Source organism: Pseudonaja textilis, chromosome 9 (assembly GCF_049901715.1).
Source record: "Pseudonaja textilis isolate UNSWEBS1 chromosome 9, rPseTex1.2, whole genome shotgun sequence".
Lineage (NCBI taxonomy): Eukaryota > Metazoa > Chordata > Lepidosauria > Squamata > Elapidae > Pseudonaja > Pseudonaja textilis.
Genome location: NC_141998.1, coordinates 7,773,646 through 7,795,111, shown reverse-complemented (window position 1 = coordinate 7,795,111; position 21,466 = coordinate 7,773,646). Strand labels below are relative to the sequence as shown.

Sequence of the window (21,466 nt, the reverse complement as noted above, 5' to 3'; positions counted from 1 at the left end):
TATTCATGATCCAGATAACTGAACAACACACGTCTAGGAGAGACCATCCTATTATCAGTGGTGGGATTCAGCCAGTTCACACCAGTTCAGAAGAACCAGTTGTTAACTTTCTGAGCAGTTTGGTGAACCGGTTGCTGGAAGAAATCATTAGGGCAGAGAACCAGTTGTTAAATTATTTGAATCCCACCACTGCCTGTTACACGTACTGATGGACACTCGGTGAATGTTTATTTCTTTCAGGCTACATCCGCAACACAAGCAGCATATCTCCACGAGGTTATTCCTCCAGCACAACCCCTCAGCAGTCTAATTACAGCACCCCCAGTAACAGCATGAACGGCTACAGCAATGTCCCCATGTCCAACTTGGCTGTTCCCAGTTCACCTGGATTTATTAATGGTTCTCCCACAGGATCGCCCTATGGCTGTGAGTAGCTAGCTTCCTTCTCTTCTCTTCCTCCAGCTCCACCTCACCTTAGGGCTGACTTAAGTTAAGAGGCAATCTGCCAGAAAATGTTTATTTCCTTTCTTTGGGTCATCTGCCAGAAGGTGCCTCAACTTTGTAATCAGGCAATTAAGCCCAAAATTTTGCAGAACAAGCTTGTTAAAAAGGCAGGATTGCTTTTGTCGACAGTTTGTGGTTATCTGCCACAAATGTATTAGGTGGCTTTGTCTCTCTGGGACTTTAGCTCTTGGTATCCTTCAGCATCAGCAGCTGGGAATCTAATATCTCACCAAAATCCATAACTTCGGTCTGCCCTGCTTTCCTCATTCTCTTCTGGTCTCCAATGCCAGGAGTGGCCCACAAGCAGCTCCAAGTTGCCCACAAGTTGTATTTATTATTATTACTATTATTACTTTAACTATAACAACCTTTTTGAAGTTGTGTATGGGAAGGGAGAGAAAGAACAGAGAGAATAAGAAGAATGTTCCCAGATGAGAAAGAAAAGGGGTACCAAAAGGAGAGGAAATATGTATTCACTGCTTGATTAAGCCTTACCTCCATTATCACAAATATCTATCAGCCGTTGTTCCTAAATTTTTGTCTCCTTTAATGCAAAAGGAATCAGTGTGCAGTTAATGTATTAGATAGGTGTGATTGGATGTTGTTATTTTCATGTCCACAATGCCTTGGGCTTAGTAGTGGTGGCCCCCTTACAGGAAATATGTTGTACTTATGGCTAACTTCTCAGAAAACTACAGTTCCAAGAGAGATCATCAAGAAAGAAGATCTTCCAAAGTGTTTTATCCAAAGCCCTGATGTGTGTGTGTGTGTGTGTGTGTGTGTGTGTGTTTTCAATCTTTTATTTATTGTCTTCCTTCACCCTCCAATTTTATATGCATAACAGTTTTTAATATTTGAATGGACTGCAGCATACTAGCCTGCAACTAACCAGGGAAAACAAGTAAGGAAACTCAGGCACTTTGTGGGACAACTAGACTAAGTACCAAGAGAACAGATCTGCAAAAATCAGATCAATATATGAAAGTCCCTTAAAAAAACATCTTTCCCATGATGATGTGTATGTTTTAAGGATAGTCCCAAATAACTTTCATTGTTCTATGAAAAGCAGTGCTGAGGGCTCCTTTTTTTTTTTTTTTTGCTTCCTTGGAGATACTAGAGTAGAATGGGTTAAGAATTGAGGTTTCTTCTGAATATTGCTGGTGAATCATGGATTAGGACTGGGGGAGAAATATCTCATTGGCTATATCATAGAATAGAATAGAATAGAATAGAATAGAATAGAATAGAATAGAATAGAATAGAATAGAAACAGGAACAGAAAAGGAATTTGTCTTTGGTGCATCTGCTGTCAGTGTACATAAAGAAAAAAAATACATTCATCAAGAATCATAAGATACAACACTTAGCGATAGTCATCAAGAACCATAAGAGAAGAATCATACAGTGATACTAATAAGGAAACAAATCATACTAGGAAACAAAAAAGCAATATAAATTGTAAAGATACAAGCAACACAGTTATAGTCATAAGTGGGAAGAGATAGGTAATAGGAAGGATGAGAAGAATAACAGTAATACAGTCTTACTAAGTAGTTTGACAGTGTTGTGGGAATTAGTTGTTTAGCAGAGTGATAGCATTCGGGTCTAGTTGTTCTGATATGCAACAGGAATATAAATAAAGTATAAATAAATAAAATAAACAAATAGCAACAGGAACATAAATAAAGAGATTGCAGCTAGTGATTCTAGACTTTACTTCCAGTATTAACCACATTTAGGAAAAAAAAAAAACATATTATTTGAATGTGCTTTTTTGGTGGGGGGAGAGAGAGAGAGATCAGGAGACTGTGAAATCTAGTACTGCTTTAAGCATGAAGCCATCACGGTGACTTTGGGTCATTCTTAGGAAGGGGATCCTGGTGAGACGTTTCCAAAAACATTGCCAAGAATGTCAAATGGCCTTCTCCAGGTAGTCATGAGGAATCAATATTAACTCAAAGGCTAAATAAACAAGCAAATAACTGCAGTTTTATAAAACTTAGAATAAATTCCAACGAATGTGCTAGGATTGATTTCAGAGTTGGGAGGCAAATTAAAACAACATTCTCAAGCACCCTAAGAATACAGTGGATGAGATTAGGCATATTCTCAGGAAAAGAGGTGTGTGTGTCAGTGTGTGTGTGTGTGTGTGTGTGATGACATAGTGCAATATTTTGATGTAAAATTTTGAGGACAGATTTATCCACTCACTAGGAGATAAAGTCTCTCAAACGATTAGGCACTACTTCCTTATAGAAGACATTTATTAACCCGTGGCAGTATTGAATTGTTTTCCACACTTGTCCACACTTGTAGGATGAGAACATTTTGAATTTTTTTTTTTTAGTGGTAAGTTGCTTGTTTGGAAAAAAAAAAAGTCAAGAAGAAAACTGAAATGTTGATTGCTTTTGCACACAGAGTTTAAAGTTGGCCAAACGGGTGTTTGCTGGAGTTTCTCACCCCCTCCTTTTTTTTAAGGAAAGAGAAAACTTACACATTCTGAATCCTGGCTGAATTGTATGTGTCAAGTTTCAGTTTCAGAGAAAAAGAAAAAATAACAACAGCTGAATTATATATTCCTGACCATCAGAGATTAGAATGAGATGCTGACAGATCCTTGAGAAAAGTAAAATTAGACAATCATTCAAAGCTAGAGAACATATACAGCAATGTAAAATACAGTGGTGATTCTGTAGGTATAACACAGGTCAATGGAAGCATCTTAACCCAAAATGAAATTTGTTTGCTCGTTTTAAATATGGTCCAGATCTATCGGACCACATTTCCCGCTGTGACATATGGAGATGATGGCAAATGTAATCAGCTCGTGTAGAATGCATTAGGCTGGGGAAATCTGCTTGAAAATATTTGTTTAGAAATGTTAACTATCTTGTATTTCACAATATTGTGGACCTCCTCATTTTTCCATGTTTCCTCCCTTCACAGAACTTTATCTTGGCTCAGCTAACCCTGGTTAGCTCTTTGCCCTCATCTATCCTGCTTTGACATGTTTCTGTTTATGGTACATGGCTAACAGGAACAAGGAGTTTTTCTCTTCCCTGTTCATGAGCTGCTCAATGCAGATAGTTTACATTTTAGGAACTGATTCCTGATTATGGAATTCTCTTCTAGTTTCTCATCTGGTTCCACCCATTTTTATATGTTTTAAGAGAGATTTGAAAACTTACTTAACAATCTAGACCAGGGGTGTCCAACCTTGGCAACTTTAAGACTTGTGGACTTCAACTCCCAGAATTCCTCAGCCAGCTTTGCTGGCTGAGGAATTCTGGGAGTTGAAGTCCACAAGTCTTAAAGTTGCCAAGGTTGGACACCCCTGGTCTAGACTGATTGGTGGAAGCAACTGTGACAAGATGCTGAGAATGACTGTTAGTAAAATGAGATGGTAGGTTTAACCTGTTGTGATTAATAAACTCAGAATGCAGGGTGTCAGGTTATTTATTTATTTATTTGCATCCCACCTTTATTATTTTAGAAGGTGGTGAACATATTCAACACATCTTCCTCCTCCTAATTTCCCCAACACAACAGTCATGTGAAGTGAGTTGGGCTGAGAAGAGAAGGACTGGATCAAAGTCACCCAATTGGCTTTCATGGCTAAGGTGGAACTAGAATTTCATAGTCTCCTGCTTTCTAACCTGGTGCCTTAACCAGAGTGTTATACTTGCCTAAATATTATTTTTATGATGATTGTAAATATATAAAAATCAGTTTAAATGGTTAAGATACAGGACTAGAAGTCATAGCCTCCTTAGGCACAGAATCCAGCTGGGTAACTTTGGGGCTAGTCCTGATCTCTCAATCCCAAGAAGAAAATGATAATATTTCTGAACCACCTCTGAAAATGCTGGCAGAAAAGCTACATAAACTTGTCCATAGAATTGCTTGAAGCTAAGACTGACATAGAACATAAATAAATACTTAATAATATATATTATACAGTATTCTTGTAAATTTTCTACTGTTTTAGCTTAAATGATCATTTTAACTGTGGTTCGACCACAGTTGCAAATAAAACATTTGTTATTCACCATGTTTATAAAGTTATTAAACAAGATGAAATCTTCTTTGAGTTAATTTTGATTCTAGGCAACTTCAAGGACATATCTGTATCAGTGGTGGGATTCAAGATTTTTCACAACCGGTTCTGTGGGCGTGGCATGGCTTGGTGGGCATGGTAGGGGAAGGATACTGCAAAATCCCATTCCCTCCCCACCCCACTAACCTGCTTTTCAGCTCCGTTCTCCTGTGCAGGGCAACAAAAGAAGACCCAGCTGGGACTTGGGAGGCAGAGAGTAGATGGGGGTGGGGCCAGTCAGAGGTGGTATTTGCCGTTCTCTGAACTACTCAAAATGTCTGCTACCAGTTCTCCAGAACTGGTCAGAAGCTGCTGAATACCACCTCTGGTCTGTATTATGTTCTCAACAGTATCTCCAAAGTATTTTTCCATTATGATGTTCAGGGGTTTTTCCCCCCAGCAGTACAGTCTAATCTAGTATTCCTCAACTCTTAAAATGGGTGGACTTCAACTTCCAGAATCCCCAGGCTGACTGAAGAATTCTAGAAGTCCAACTATGGAACTGGTCTGACTACCATCCTAGTATTTCCTGGGATTTTCCCATCTAAATAATGACCAGGCATGATCCTGCTTAACTTTTAAACCCAAGCAAGCTCAGTCACCTGCTGAAGCTTGAAAAATCATTAGATTTGGCTAATATATCCCAATCATCACAATGACTGATTCACACATCACACTAAGTTTAAAAGAAGCAAACCACATTTTGAAGTAGCACAGTAGATGAACCCAATCAATTAGTAATATATGTGAACACCAAATTCTGTAGGGTTTTGGTATATATTCAGCTTCCTCTATGTATTCTTTTTAAATATTCAAAATAAGTTTGCATTGCAAAGTTCCCCAACCTTTTAAAACTAAAGACTTTAAGAAGAAATACAAAATCAAGAACACAGCAAACTTGAGGTTGAAACTGTAAGAGTCATATCATATACATGTGCCCACAATGCATGAAAAATACCAGTTATACAAATATAGTTAAATATAGCTAAAATTACATACACATGCATGGATATACTCTTTTTATTATTTATTGCCTCCTTCTAGCTACAGTCCCACTGTTCTTTGCCTCACTATTATCTTGTCCTTACAAGATACTTTTTACTACTCACAAATGTTGTTTCTTCTGCTGGGCAGGGAGACACAATTTTAAGCAAAACATTGCTCTACCTTCAACTGGCATTTTCAAAGTATCCTAGAATTGTCAAATGGAGCTCAACAGCATCCTTGGGATTAAAAATCTGTTGTGGGACATCCATTTGCTTTGAATGAATGAATGAATGAATGAATGAATGAATGAATGAATGATTCAATCAATCAATCAATCAATCAAATTCAACTTTAAGCAAAACATTGGTCTGTAGTCAATTGACATTTTAAAAATGTTCTAGAAATATCATATGGGGCTCAGTAGCATCCTTAGAATTAAAAATCTGTTGTGGGACATCCATTTGCTTTGAATGAATGAATGAATGAATGAATGAATGAATGAATGAATGAATCAATCAATCAATCAATCAATCAATGACATTGAATGTTTAGGACCCAAAGAGATTTATTGAATCTATGGAATTTATGGACATTGCAGTTAGGTGCTTCTTAAGGGTGATCTGATTGTGCAAATTTGTATTTGGTGGCCTTTCCAAGCCCCTACTTGTTCTAACTCAAGTTGCTATCTCCTCCTTCTCAGTGATGTCTTCAAGCCCCACAGTTGGTTCTTCAAGCAGTTCCTCCATCCTTCCATTCTCCTCCTCTGTCTTTCCTGCTGTCAAACAAAAGAGTGCCTTTGCTCCTGTCATCCGACCCCAGGGGTCCCCTTCCCCAGCGTGCTCCACTGGCAATGGAAATGGGTTTAGAGGTAAGCAAACATCTATTTTCTTCACCCACCATTCTCCCAGAACTTCATCCCTATATACACCATAAGTTTTACTTCAAAGGTAATGGGGGGAGGGACCATGCCTCAACATAGACTTTGCACACTGGTCCTATGTGCAAAGCAATCCCCTAAAAATGATAGCAGAGTGTGGCACACAGAATTGTACCCTCACCTATCCCATTATCCTTCTTAGGTTTTTCCCACTGTCTTTGATTACACAGGAAGCCAGATCCTAACTAACAAAAAAATAATAAAAAAGAGTAGAAGCAGGAAAAGAAGATAAAATTAAAGTACACAAAGAAAAGAAAAGAGAAATAGAAGAATGAAACTTCAAATATCATTTATAGTATAAATACAATTATAAAGTTACCTCTTACTATGATTACAAAAAAAAAGCAGAATCTGAAATTGTAAATGAATTTTGTTCTGTTTTATGCAGAAAAGAGTTTTTGGTCAATTATTAATGTAAATACTGTTTTTTTTTTCCTAATCAAATAAGTTAATTTAGCCATCTTCATAGGTTCCTCATCTTTGCCAATTATTTTCTCCATTGTGAGTGGTATAGAAAATTTAAGGTAACTTTTCCTGTGATGTCAGCTTGCAAGAGCTGCTGTAATACCAAGAGCTTTTGTGAATTCTAGTTGTCTCATATCTGGCAAAATCTCAGATCAAAGCTATCCAAAATTTGTGAGCACAACAATCATTTCATTATTGTTTCCTTACAATATATGCTTTTTTAATTCCCTCCCAAAGGCTCTAAGTCACTTGCAAATAATCAAGTATAAAATAAAAGTAATCACCAACTGCAATGAAGAATCCCATCAGACATCAATCCTCAGGTCTTTCCGAACAGTCTGGCGTTAGTGATTTTCTTAAATATTGGGCTGTTCCAAAGTAATTATTTAATACAAATGAATGAATAAATGATCAAACTAATTTGAATTCCCAGAACATTGTATCAGACAATATAATAGCACCTGCAGCTGAGAAAACATCAATTTCTTTTTTTATATATAAAAAAGCTATGCCATATATTGTTTTGAAAGGTCATTACATAAAATGGATAGGAATTAAAAAATGCTGTTTATAGATACATCTAAAATTGATAACTTATATGAATAAATGCAGAAACACAACACTTCCATCCGCATTTAAATCACCAGTCAAATCTTTCCCTTTTTTCCCTTTCATTCATTCATTCATTGATTCAGAAAAAGGGGATTTTGTTTAGAAACCTAAGACCAAGGTTGGTCTACTAGTTGAATAGTTAAGGCACTAGCTAGAAACTAGTTTTAGTCCCCCTTAGGCATGAAAGCTGGCTGGGTGATTTGGGGCCAATCACCAGGAGACTGGGAGTTCTAGATCCTCCTTAGGCATAAAAGCTGGCTGGGTGACTTTAGGCATGTTACATTATCTCAGCCCAATTTACCTGCCAGGGATTTTGTGTGGAAAATAGGAGAAGGAAGGAATAATAGGTATGCTTGCACCTTAAATTACTTTAAAAAATAATAAAACAGGAAATCTTTTTAAAAATTACAGTGACAATCTCATGAATAAAGTCTGGAAAAATGGGTTGGGGGAGAGAATATATGTGAGTACATTGTCTTTCATGACAGTGTCCTCTCTCTTCTGCCATCTGTAGTCTTGTTGACTTCTCATATTTTAATTCAATTTTCAAAGAAAAGCATCCTGTAAAAATGGTTTCTCAAGCTGGCAAGCGAGGGCTGCAAATGATGAGAAAATGTGAAATAGAATATTCTGATACTTTCAACAACAAAGGAAATTTAAAAACACCACCCAAAGAAATTTGAAAGACGCTCTCAAAATAACTTCCTAAAATAAGGTAGAAAAACTGAAGTCTTTGGTGCAAGAATTTCCAATTTTGGAAATCAGAAGACAGATCTTAATTATCCTGTGCCTTTCTTACCCTTCCTCTTCCTTATTCCAGCCCCACCCCCACTCCAACAGCTCAAAAGGTGAGGTGCAGGTAGAGAAACAGAAGGGTCTGTTGTGTGACATGCTATAAATTGTATTCTCCAGCACTGCCTTATTGATTTTTTTCCCCCTGCCTCCCCTATTTCAGTCAACAGAACGTAAAGCAGTCCGTTGACAGAAGTCTGTAGGCATTTCCAAAGATCAGACTTTTGCCAACTGGGTAATATATGCCTGGGAGCTTTGCTCCAAATCTCAGAAGTGACATGATCTGCCTCGGTGCTCACTGTACAGATTGAGGCTGGCAAAGCAAACAAAAAACAAAAAAACAGCAGTTCTCAAGCTAGAGATGCTGTTCTTTCAACCTGCCACAGTTGCTTGCCTTCAAGGCTACCTAGCTCTCCACCAAATATGATTAGTGCAGAAGTAACAGAGAAAGAAGCTTCCAGTTTAAACCCTTGAGGGTATATATATATAACAATTCTTGGCGTCTTTATCTGGCTGTAGGCTTTCAACTGTTGTGAGTGTAGCTTCCTTCTTGCCTCCCATAAAGACCCTAATGTATCTTAGCCTCCGATGATTCTTCTGCCAAGTCAAGTTGAGAAGCTGAGCTAAGGATGAAGTGTCAGTCTGTCAATGATTTATTGCTGTGTCCAAGGGCAAAGCTTCCCTTCTGAAGGAAGCATCACAGGGTGGGGGCTGAACATTGCCCTCTTTCTTTGCTTGCTTCAAGGCAGGGGGCATCTGCACATGTGCAGAAAACCATGGCAAGGCCAAAGATGCCAAAGCAGAGCAAAGCAGCGACTCCAATTTGAAAAGTAAAAAAAGTGAAAATGCCACTTTGCTTCACAGATCTGCTCCAATGCAGTGATTTTCAGTTGAATCAAGTCATTCCAAAGAAGCTCAGCGTGGGCCCTGAAGATGTAACTTTCTCCAGGCTAAGTGACATGTCAAATTAAATCGAATACTTATCATTGTCATAGAGCAGTATAAAGAGGACAGGGTAGATGCAATTAAAAAATATAATAGATATGTCAAGGTCTTGGTAATAACAATTTTAAAAGCTGAAATATTTAAAAGTGAAAGTTTATATAAGAACAAGAGTCTAAAAAGAATACAAAAGCAGGAGCTTTAGTAGGGGAGCATCAAGGTTAGAAACTGGCAGACTATATGAAATTATAGCGCATTCTAATATGATAAATTAAATGCTGATTTAATCTAGTTTACGGTACATCATGTAGCTTTCTCTAGCCTAAATAACATGTTTATACTGAGGACTGGAAGAAAACATAGGAGTCCAACTCCTGGAGCCATCTCACCTAGTACTACGGACACTGGTGAGTGCCAGGGGTGGGATTCAAAAATTCCAGCAATTGGTTCTCTGCCTGGTTGCTGGGTGGCATGGCCATGGTGGGCGTGGCCTACCAGAACCTCCTGTTTCTGGCGTCCGATGGGCCTCCAGAACCCGAGGGAGGCTGTTTCTGCCCTCCCAAGGATCCGGAGGCTTCCCCCGGGCCTCTGGAAGGGAGAAAACAGCCTCCCCTGGCTTCTGGAAGTCCACCAGAAGCTGGAAACAGACCTGTTTCCAAACTTCCACTTTTTCTGGAAGGCCCGTTTTTTTCCCCCTCACAGAGTGTCCGCATGGAACCTGCACTTACTTCCATCGGAAATGGGCTGCGTGGAGATTCCTGGGAGGGACGGAGTGGGCGGGGTGGGGCCAGCCAGTCAGTTGAAATACCGGTTCAGCGAACCAGATGTAACTTCAACATCCGGTTTGCTCGAACTGGTCCGACCTGGTAGAATCCCACCTCTGATGAGTGCCATCTTTCCAGAATTTCAAAGGAACTTTTCGCACATTCTCTGCAGATAGAATTCAACCTGGAACCTTTGGCAAGCAACAAAGGTTGTAAATATCCATGTGTGAGGTCTCCTCTTTGGTCAGGAAGCTCATAGGTACCGACCAAGTTTACCTGGCCTCTGCAGTGATCCAGATGTTTATGTGTTTATCCTCCTCCTTTTTTTCTCTAACATTAGGTCAGACTTTGAAAGCTCAAAGCAGCCTAAGACCTAGTGAGATAATCAGAGTGTTGTGTCCAAGCTTCCACCTGCCATCTTGCACACAAGGTAGAAATAGGCATTAGGTTCTCTACTTCTCAATGATATAAGCATCCATTTAGAACAGGGGTGGGCAGCTATGGCAATTTTATGACCTGTGGACTTCAACTCCCAGAATTCCTGAGCTGGCATGGTTATCATAGTTGTCCATGCCTGATTTAGAGCAGAAATCCCAGTCGTCTTCAGAATCATAGGGCTGGGGAAAGGCAGACCATGCTATTGTTTAGCACCAGGCATGGAGCTCTTCACACATGCTAGAAGTGAGCTGAGCATACCCCAGGACAAACTTAGTTAATGGAATTATGGATTTTTGCATTCTAAAAGCAATCTAGGTTAACAGTTCCATTGTTTGGCCATGCTAAAGTGTAAAAATGGATAGTAGTAGCATGTAATTTAATATACTTTCTGGAAAGAGAAGAGAAGACAACAGCACGAAGGGTCATGCAAATTCAAGATCTCCTTGCAGCTTCCTAGAGACATCACCTAAGTAGCTATTGTGTCAAGAGGACGTTGGATTAGGTGAACCAGTCTGGATTTTCACCTGTTCTGCATAGCATTTGCATGATTTTATTACCAATCCTTGATGAAGAATATGCTGCTTGATGGTTCTCATTAATCTTACCCAAGGGAGGAAATCTATTTGAAACTTGGCTCCCTGAGTAGTGTTGGGAAAGACATGTGGATGCCCTTAGATGACCTGTCTGATGCCAGGCATTCCTGCTTTACACTCCCTGCATGCCATCTGCTCTACTTATTTTTTTTTTTGCTCTGCATCCAGGCAAGGTAGGTAGGAACAGTAGGGCCTCATCTTTGTCAGCAACCCCAAATTGATTGCAGGTGTCCTGATCGGAGAAGCCTGGCATTGATTTTGCCCTGGACGTTGAGCCTGCTTAAAAATAGTGTGGAGAAGATGTAATGTGACATGACACAAAGCGGAGTGATGAGTACCCCGGTGTCTAATCACCTCAGCACAGATGGAAAGCAGCAAATTGGAAACTGCTGGAGCTGTGCAAATGGTTAAGTCACCTTTGCCTGTTCATCTAAACAGGAAAACCATCCCTACTGTTTCTGATGCCTCATCTTTGAGCGCTGTCGTTGCTTCTCTTGCTATAAGAAACCATTTCACTGGTCAAGAGAGGAGGTAGTCATGATGTGGGCGCTACCAAGCTTTGCTGCGATTCTATTCACTTTTTAGTTGAAATCTCAGAAACAAACCAGATTTCCAAGTTGGATTGGCCCTCTGAATCTCTCTTTTTGAACTAGAGGCTCCAAACCAGATTGACAGTGTGGATCAAACTGTGTTCTCCTAATTTTAATAGGACTTTCTAAATCAAAGCAGCTTTATTGTTTTTCGTGAAAGAGGGCATGGGATAATGAACACAAGCAGAAGCAATGTTTTGTTCAAGGCTTTTATGGGCAGTACAAGGCAGGGACGCAATTCTGAAGTTGTAAAATAGATTGGATCCCTTTAGATTGCAGGATAGAAGGGAGATCCATTGCTGGGTTTTTGAAGCATGCTTGACCATGTCTTAATGATCTGGTCCCTGCATTTGCAGAGCACATTAAGTGCAGTCATTATTAATGTTCATTAAAAGTTTTATCTTGGGTAAATTCTGCTGTTTCGTTAGTGTACATTTCAGTTATGTGCAAATGTAGAAGATGTATTAATTTAGATGTGTTAAGGTGTAACCAATTTATGCATCAGGTATGAATGTAAGTTTCATTTTTAAGTCTGGGAGTGTATTACCTTAATAATAGTAATTGTAACTATTTTTATTGAAATTGAGGCACCAATCTGAAGTCTGATTTTCTTTTTTAATCACCTGTTTTGTTGGGCTTACATTGGACATGGCTGAACCATAGAAGCTAATTAAGCTAATTTGGGTATAACTGGGGGAAGTCAAGCTCAAAACAAGGGTCCACCAAATCTGATAGCCTCTTGATGATCTAGATCAGGGGTCTTCAACCTTGGCAACTTAAAGATGTATGGACTTCAAATCCCAGAATCCCCCAGTGACCTTGCTGGCTTTGGGAATTTTACGAGCTGAAATTCACACATCTTCAAGTTGCCATGGTTAAGAAACACTGCTTTAGACTTTAAGAAGGCGACAAAGCCCCAGGTAGTGGATATGCAAAAACTAATCTCTCTCTCTCTCTCTCCCTAAATTCTGCATTCAAGGGAATTGTGCAAAAGAGAGAAAGAGGAATGCCATTTTGTAATAGTTTATTCTAGGTTTTTATCATACTGAATTCGTTCAGGTCTGTTCCATATCAACTTATCAAAAAGATAAAACAGTCCGAACCCATCCAAAACTAAATATGAAAATTAGTAAGCTTATTGTTTTTAACCTTGATAAAGTATTATGAGATCTACAAGATGCAGGTGAGATCATGAACATCTTATGATATGGAGAGAGGGGATCAAATTACTGTATAAGAATATACGTAGACATTTGAGTTAACTAAGATGAAAGTTTCATTTCATGCCCAACTCCTGACAATTTCATAAATACAGGTAATCTTTGACTTACAACCATTTGTTTAATAAACCTACTGAACATTACAATGGCACTGAAAGAAGTGACTAATGACCCTTTCTCACACTTACAACCATTGCAGCATCCCCAAGGTCATGTGACAAAAATCCAGTCAGTTGGCTTGTATTTATGATGGTTGCAGTGTCCTGGGGTATGTGATCACCTTTTGTGACCTTCTGGCAAGCCAATCGATGAGGAACATAGATTCAACTAGGTTACTAACTTAACTACTACAATGATTTCCTTAACAACTGTGGCAGGAAAAGTCATAAAATGGGACAGAACACACTTAACAATTGTATTACTTAGCAGTGGAAATTTTGAGCTCAATTGTGGTCGTAAGTCGAACACTACCTGTATGTCCATGTAGTTTTCTTGGTAGTAATACAGAACTATTTGTGATTGTCTTCTTCTGTTTGTTTGTTCTTCAACTTCCCATTCTAGATTACAACTCTGGAATTTCCTGGTGGTAATCCAGTCAAGGACTAACAAATCCAGCCATACTTAACTAAGGTCAGCTAGGTGCTGCCACCTAGCAGGGCTATCAAAGATTGCTTGTCGCAGAATTTTGTACTGTCTTATTGTTAATGATGATTACACATGTTAAAGTTCAAAAGTGAGACAGAACAGAAGAGAAATTCAAAACAGAAAAATTTCAGATCAGTTCAGACTTTAGTAAGAAAGCAGATGGCAGAAAAAATTATTCTGTCTGAATATATATATCTATATCTATATATATCTATATATATCTATATATATCTATATCTATCTATCTATCTATATATATAATTCAACTTTGTTTGGGTATTTTCCCACGTCATCGTAGTTGTGCTTTTAAAGTTGTAGCAATGTTTCGGCAGAATCTCATCTGCCATGAAGCCAGAAGCCTGATGATGGCAGATGAGATTTTGCCGAAACGTTGCTACAACTTTAAAAGCACAACTACAATGACGTGGGAAAATACCCGAACAAAGCTGAATGCCATACATGTAAGTACCTGCGAAAACTTAAGAAAATATATATATATATGAGTCCTAGAGATAAAGTGGTTAAGTACAGTATTGCAGGCAAACTCTGCCCACAGTGTGGAGTGTGATCCTGATGGGCTCAAGGTTGACTCAGTCTTCCATCCTTCTGATGCCAGTAAAATGAGGATCCAGATTGTTGGAGGCAATATGCAAATGCTTACATTGTAAACCACCCAGAGAGTGATGTAATGTGCTATGGGGCAGTATATAAATCTAAAATGCTATTGCTATTATTTTCAAATGCACCTTTCCAAGTGGTTTAGAAAACCAGAATGGCTGTGACCATTTAAAATCCACAAATTTAAATAATACACATAATAGTATTTATTAGGGTAACACATTCAAAATATTTCATAGTGGGGAAAATTGTTTGAAAAAGTGCTATATTAATGTAAGCTTTTTGTCCCAAATAACAAAAATAAGATTGTTTACCCAAGTTCTCAGTTTGTGGTTTAAAGTGCTGCAATCTGTTTCTTGATAAAATCCATTCATTTTGTGACAGAAGAATGAAAGTCCTTTCAGCTTGTAATATTATAATTACTTGCTAGCTTGGTTCCAAGGTGCTTCCTAGGAGGGGAGATTAATTTACTTCCCTGCTACCACCGTAGCTTGAATTGGCAGCTGAAAAAGCAAAGAAACCCTTGCCTTTATCTGCAGGCATGTAGCTGGCAAAGGGATCACATCTGGCTATGCATCTCTCAATAAAATTACTTGGAGCCTGAGTGCTCCTACCTTGTGGGATGCAGCAGGAGGTGAAAGCTGATGAAAAGCCTAGAGGCACAATCTGGAGGAACTCCTTGTCAGTTTCACCTCTGCCAGGAGTCCAAGGGAGTTGAAATTGACAAGAGGCATTTTTCTGGCTGGATCTTGATACATGATGAGGCTTGGGCGGGAGAAATCCCAGGTCAGGTTGCTGTACTCCTTCCTTCCTTCCTTCCTTCCTTCCTTCCTTCCTTCCTTCCTTCCTTCCTTCCTTCCTTCCTTCCTTCCTTCCTTCCTTCCTTCCTTCCTTCTTTTCTTTCTTTCCTTCCTTCCTTCCTTCCCTTCTCCCTCCCTCCCTCCCTCCCTCCCTCCTTCCTTCCTTCCTTCCTATCTTCCTCTTTCTCTTGACTTGGGATTTAAAAAAACCACAATGGGATTTAAAACAATGCAAGTAGATAAGTAGATTAAATAATGGGAGCAGAACATCATTTAACCTCCTGTATACTGCGCTCAATAGCAAAGCAATTGATGGTCTCTTTCTCTCTGTCTCTGTCTCTCTCATACACACAGAGAGACAGAGACAGACATCAATTTCTTTTCAGCAAAGCATCTTGTAATAATTTTAAAAGGTGGAGCCTTTTAATTAAAAAAATATGTTTCTAAAGCCTTCCTGCAAAGTAATCCTGTATCCACTGCCAGGTAGATCTACTCACAATCTGTTTTCTACTTACCATCATAGCCATGCATTGAATCTTGAAGTTTTGTTAGACTGACAATGCATTTCTCCCCCAAGGTTACAATGTAAGCATTGCCTTTTACATTACAAGCATACACAAAAGGGGTTGTCTTTGCATTGTGATATTTTGCCACACAGATTGCTTCCTTGCCCCCTACCAGTTTTGGGGAATGTTAGTTTTCTATACGTCCCAAACCAACACACATCGCCATTGCAGGAAGGCTACGACCTACCAGTCATAGTTCATCATTAGGTGCCCCATAACCATAAAGTGACATAGCCACATGTGTCTAGCAAACTGAACTATGCATAGCCTGATGTTGTGATATGGATGCAAAATGAGGCCATCCCACCTCATTTTCTCTGCATTGGGCCCATTTAGATGCGAGATGTGTCAACAATTGGGAGGAAAAAACCCAGCACCCTGGAATTCCACAACACTCCCCAAAGTACATTTTATAACAATTTTAATACAAGGCTTTTACCAAGAGAGAGAGAAAAAAACATTCAAGACGTGATGGTGTTAGTAATGAAAGAAATTTCAGAGCTGATAGAACTTGAGCAATGCATGTCCAAAGCGATCATGTATCTTGTTACCAAACCAAAGCTGTTTTCTTTCCCTTTTCCAACAAGTTACTGGAGTATCCCTCAGAGGCCATGTCAGAAGCAGCTAATGAAAAGAGGAAGTGTAACACGCCATTGCATTTTCTTCTTTTAAATAAGTATGCCTGATTTTTGAAAGGGCTTACACTCAACTCTCTCTTGTTTTCATTACTGAGTTCAGCTCTTGTGAAATTTGATTGCTTCTGGAGCAGTAAGTTTGCCCCAGCGAATGTCCCCAATATATTGAAAGAAATCAGCCAGTTCCCAGTGAATGGTGGACAGTCCCAAATTCAGAGAGATATCAGGGAATTCTATTAATAAAAACTTCCTCAAATCAAACTGGACTCCTGATGATTGCCTAATGATGCCAGTAAATATAATATTCTTCGAAAAAATATACAAGGAGCGTGTCATTGCTTTCTATCTCTCTGCTTTCCCCCCAAATTTCCAAGCTTAGTGCATAATTCTGGATTTTTTTGGTGTATTTTTCCCATCCAAGCACTAATTATTTTCACTTGTTACAGCAATGAAAACTGACTGTTACCAAATATGTACATTAAAGACTGACATGGTTCTATTGGTTCATGATAGACAAATTGAAGTCCATTGTGAAACAATGGTTTCGCTGGGATGGATTTTATATAATGCTGTTCAGCATTTACCTGAAGATATCAGAAAGATGGGTTAAATGCCTAGGAATTTGAGGGCATTCACTGAATGAAACAATGTTTTCATAGGAAATCACCATGGGTGAATAGGTGACAATAGAAATTCAATAACTAAATAAAGAATGTCCACCTTTGATGAATGCAATCTGTACTGCAGAAAGAAATATGGAAGATGTGCAAAACATTTGTGAACGTGGAAGCATCTTCATTAGCAAGTTGCAAGATATTTATTTAATGCCTGATTCTGATTAAAGGTTGTTAATTACTTGGAGGTAGCCCATTTTCTGAGGACCTGGAAGCCCAGAGCAACTTCCTGCCTTTAGGTAACTAACAAGGATCCATGGGTGCTAATTCATGCACCAGCTGCTTCCTTTCTGCTACACATTGTCTATATTTTTCAAGAGATCTAAACCAATCATTTTAAGCTTCTGAGCCATGCTACCTCATTAAATTGTGGGAACTCAACTCTGGTGGAGTATCTCATAGGAATCTGCTGAGAATCTTGCCATCAGAGACCACTGATGTTGGGCAGGACAAGTAGCCAACTTTGAACATGGTGACAGCTTTTCACCACCCTCAGAAATGCACGTTTGTACATGCTCATCTCTCCTTCCATTCCTTCATTTTGCTGCATCTTAAGGACCATTCTGCTCAAAATTTCTTTTTCTTTTTTTAAAAAGGAAAGAAGCAAGAGTTCCTTTCTCATAGATGTGTTTATTAGCATTATTAGTGCTTAAGATGTGCACATCACCTTAACTTCTGGTTGATTTTTGACAAGTTTAATCAAGCATTTCATCTGATAATGGCTGCCTTTGGAGGTTAATACAATGCGGCTCACCTCCATTTCTTTCTTCCCTTTCTCTCCTCCAATAAAGTAAAATAAAGGTGAGAGAGAGAGAGAGAGAGAGAGAGAGAGAAGAGGATCCCTGTGGGATAATCACGGCAGTTCCTATATTCCTCACTCATCACCGAATGCCTTGTCCCACATTGAACCACCTTTATTGAAAAGTTACATCGATTCAATATATAGTAATACAGGCAAAAATAATTACAGCTTTGCGAGTGGTGTAAGACCTTAATCCGAAGCTCACAAACATTCAATAAAAAGTAGTGCAGACTGGGAAATAGGCTTTTGACAGCAGAGCCCCAAAGGAGGTGGGAGGTGGGAGGGAACAGCCTCCGAGAACAAAAGCCAAGCTACAAAAATCCACCAAGTCACCTTCTTCTATACCAGGAAAGATTTTGACATTTTAGAAATCAATTAATATTCCTTCAATTATTTTATAATCGAAGAAGCTGTGTATTAGAAAGGGATTTATAGCAGCAAAGCAAGCATCGAGCTGGCCCAAAGCAATTGCTATCCTTCCTGTTCTTTCATCAAAAATATCCTTTTTGGTTTTAATCACTCATACCTCCTTGATGGACATTTATTTTCTTATTGTTTCTCGTTCCATTGGAGGAAAGCAAATTTCCCCTAAACCTTTTCATGGAGGAACTCTAAAAAATCATGTTGCCAATTTCCCTGACCACCAATTTGAGAAGATTAAAAGGCCCCTTTGGATTGAACGAAAGATAAAGTTGAGAAAACAAGGCCTATTTCATATGGAGAGCCAGCTTGGTCTAGTGGTTAAGGCACCAGACTTGAAAGTTGGAGACTGTGAGTTCAAGTTCTGCCTTAGCCATGAAAGCCAACTGGGTGACTTTGGGCAAGCTAATCTCTCTCAGCCCAACCTAGCTCACAGGGTTGTTATTGTGAAGGAGTAACATGTGTTAGATATGTTGGCCACCTTGAGTTATTTGTATAATAATACAGATGGGAAATAAATAAATAAAAATTAAATTTTCCCATGACCAAGAGTTGAAGCCCAATATTGCTTATGCTTTGGAGAGATTCAAATTCATTCTGGTCAACTTGTGTTACAAATCTGAAGTTTGGATTTTCAGTTACAAGGCTGTTTCCCTATCTGTCCCCTCCTCCTTTTCAATTTATTTTCTTTTGGCCATTTTGTTTTGGGGGTATTTTGTGGATTTTTATTCCTCCTCTCACCCTGGCATGCATACACTAATTGTATATGATTGTATTATAAATTATAAATTTGAGAAATAAAAAAAAGGATGACTATTAATTACTAACCTCCCCCTATGATTACCAAAAACTAATAAAAACGATGAAGGCTAGAGCAAGAGAATAAATGTCATTTGTCTGCCAGCATATGTATTAAAAAAATGTCTGAAGAAGGCTAATGTTTCATTTAGTATTTAGCATCCAAGTTATTTAAGACAGAATAGAACAAAATCAGAAAAATAAATTGTCAGAATGGGAAATAAACTTTGCAGTCTTATATTTGTTTACTTAATTGGGAGTAAATCCCTCTAAATTCCACAGGGTTTCCTTTTGAGTAGACAAGTATAGGATTACATCGTAAACATTAGAGGCTGTTGAAAACTTTGTAACTTAGATGTAAAATTAAGTAGGGGTGCACTGAAAATTCCCCAGATGAAAAGCATGCGAGAGCATTTTCAGCATTGGAATGATAGGAAAATGAATGTCAAAATATGTTAGGATTTATAAGGAAGAAGTAAGGGTGTGTGGATGTGGATGTTTTCCCCTGTATTTATAAAAGAATAACTGGAGAGTGGACAGCTGTAAATCAGATATAAGTACTTTGCTAGCTTTTTTAAAAAAACTCTGAGTGTAGGTTTTTGTTTACATAGATATGCATTTACATTTTTCATTATTGTTTAAATGTTACCATGAGCTGCCCAGAGATGTTTGAAATGGGTGGCCATATAAACTTTTTAAATACATAAATAAAATGAAAAATGTGAAAATTTAACATTTAAAGGCCCAATCTGTTCGGGAACAGAGGTACAAATAACTGAGGCTGTATCTAGTTTCATCTGCTTGTGTCCGTGGTCCTTAGTTTTATTCATCCCTGTTACTTCTAATGCTTTTATGGTTTTTAATGGTTTTAGACTTTTGCTTTCATTGTGTTATAAACTGCCCAGTGTCACTTTGAGAATGATTTAATCAATTTAATAAATAAATAAACAAACAAACAAATAAATAAATAAACCAGCTTCCATGGGAAGGTAAAAAATCCCAAAATGGCAGTTAGAACCATGCCGCTGAAGCCCCGCCTATCTTTATGATATATGTGATGAGAAGGTGGGACTTCGATGGTACGATTCTGTCTGTCATCTTTTTTGAAACTCTACCCCCTCTGCCCCATTTGCTGACCCCTGCGTTATTTCTGCAAGTTTCTGTTTTGAAAATGTAAATATTGTCTGTCTGTCTGTTTGTTTTCCAGCCATGACTGGTCTTGTTGTACCTCCAATGTGAAGAGAAGAGAAGGCATTGCTGGGATTTCTTCCCTGCCTCCCCCGGTCCTTTTTTTTTTTTTCTACAGCACAAAACTACTTATTTGTTACGGACCTTAAAAAAAAAAAAAAAAAGCTCTAGAAGCTCAATCGATGGGGGAAGCCATGTGCCAGAAGGAACGGAAATTTTACAGCGTTACAAAGAGGCTGTTGCAAGTTGAAGACATCAATACCCGAGAACATTTTTTTTTTAAAGAAAAATAGGAATTGGCCAAGATCCAGATGTATGCAGGTTATGGGATTGTATATGGAGCACAAGCTTTTCTTTTCCTTTTGTTCTCTTTCCTTGTGGACTCAAAACCTTCCTAATGTTTATAGAATATAAAAAGAAGGAACAGGTTGGCCAACCATTCGAGCTTGATATTTTGGATACTCTTTGTTTTTCTTTGTAGGGAAAAAAAAGTCGAAGTTTCTATTTTCTATGGAGCCTTTCAGATACCAATTTAGTTTATGCAGAAAAAAAAAAAAGAAATCTCAAAACAGGGTACCAGCATGAGGGACTTTCCTATAAAACCGATATGCTGATATGAGTGGTGGAATGTTGGACGTGTGTATGTGTATTGACTTATAGTTTAATCTCTTTTCAAATGAAAAAAATGTAAGATGTTTTACAATTATTTAAATAAATAAACTTGTAAGTTATTGTATGTAGAGGTAGACATTGAAAACTTTTGGGGGCAGCTTCTTTTTTTCTCCTATTGTACAATGAAAATTGGCAAAAACTCAGCAACCATTTCTTAACGCTAACAATCTCTGTTCAGTTCTCTCCTGCTCTTGATGGAACCACTTACAGAAATATCTCAAAATTCTTCACCAAGGACTCATCCACAATCTTTTTTATACACACAATGCTATATATATATATACATATATAAATATATACATATATCTCTCTATATATTAAAATATAGGACCGTCGTTAATGTATGAATATTATACATTTTCTCATGTCTTGATTAAGGTTTCAGGTTCTGGTGTGATTTGTTTACTTTCATACCTCTCAGTAACTACGTGGCATGTGTGAAGTCTCGCATCAAATCCTCTTCATTTTTCAGGTTGCAATTTGAGCAAGAGGGAACCGTGAGGCCATTTTTTTTTATCCTCCCCCCAAGTTTGTTGCTTTTCAGAAAATATTTTGTCTAATTTCTGAAGCAAAAATTCAGAAATTGTGTTGAAAAAAATAGCAAAAATTATGTTGTGTTGCAAAAAGAACTTTGGCACTTACCTAGGAGACATAATACTCTCCAGTGAATGTTGAGATGCTAACTTAACATTACAAATGAAGGCAAAT

The 21,466-nt window shown here is 38.3% G+C and overlaps 1 protein-coding gene across 4 annotated transcripts in view; it reads left to right on the top strand.

Annotated features, from left to right (window-relative positions):
• EBF2 (EBF transcription factor 2) overlaps positions 1-20,631 on the top strand; it is a 254,295-nt gene extending 233,664 nt beyond the window's left edge. Inside the window, exons 14-18 of one of the 4 annotated variants that reach the window (XM_087938876.1) lie at positions 241-426; positions 6,288-6,455; positions 9,258-9,328; positions 13,502-13,570; positions 20,106-20,213. In XM_087938876.1, coding sequence (XP_087795002.1) covers positions 241-426; positions 6,288-6,455; positions 9,258-9,328; positions 13,502-13,546 — 470 coding nt within the window. In that variant the 3' untranslated portion in view covers positions 13,547-13,570; positions 20,106-20,213. Of the gene's footprint in view, positions 1-240; positions 427-6,287; positions 6,456-9,257; positions 9,329-13,501; positions 13,571-20,105 lie in introns of all 4 variants that reach the window. The other 3 variants (XM_087938878.1, XM_087938877.1, XM_026714962.2) reach the window with 3 other exon arrangements.
• Positions 20,632-21,466: the final 835 nt, after the last annotated feature.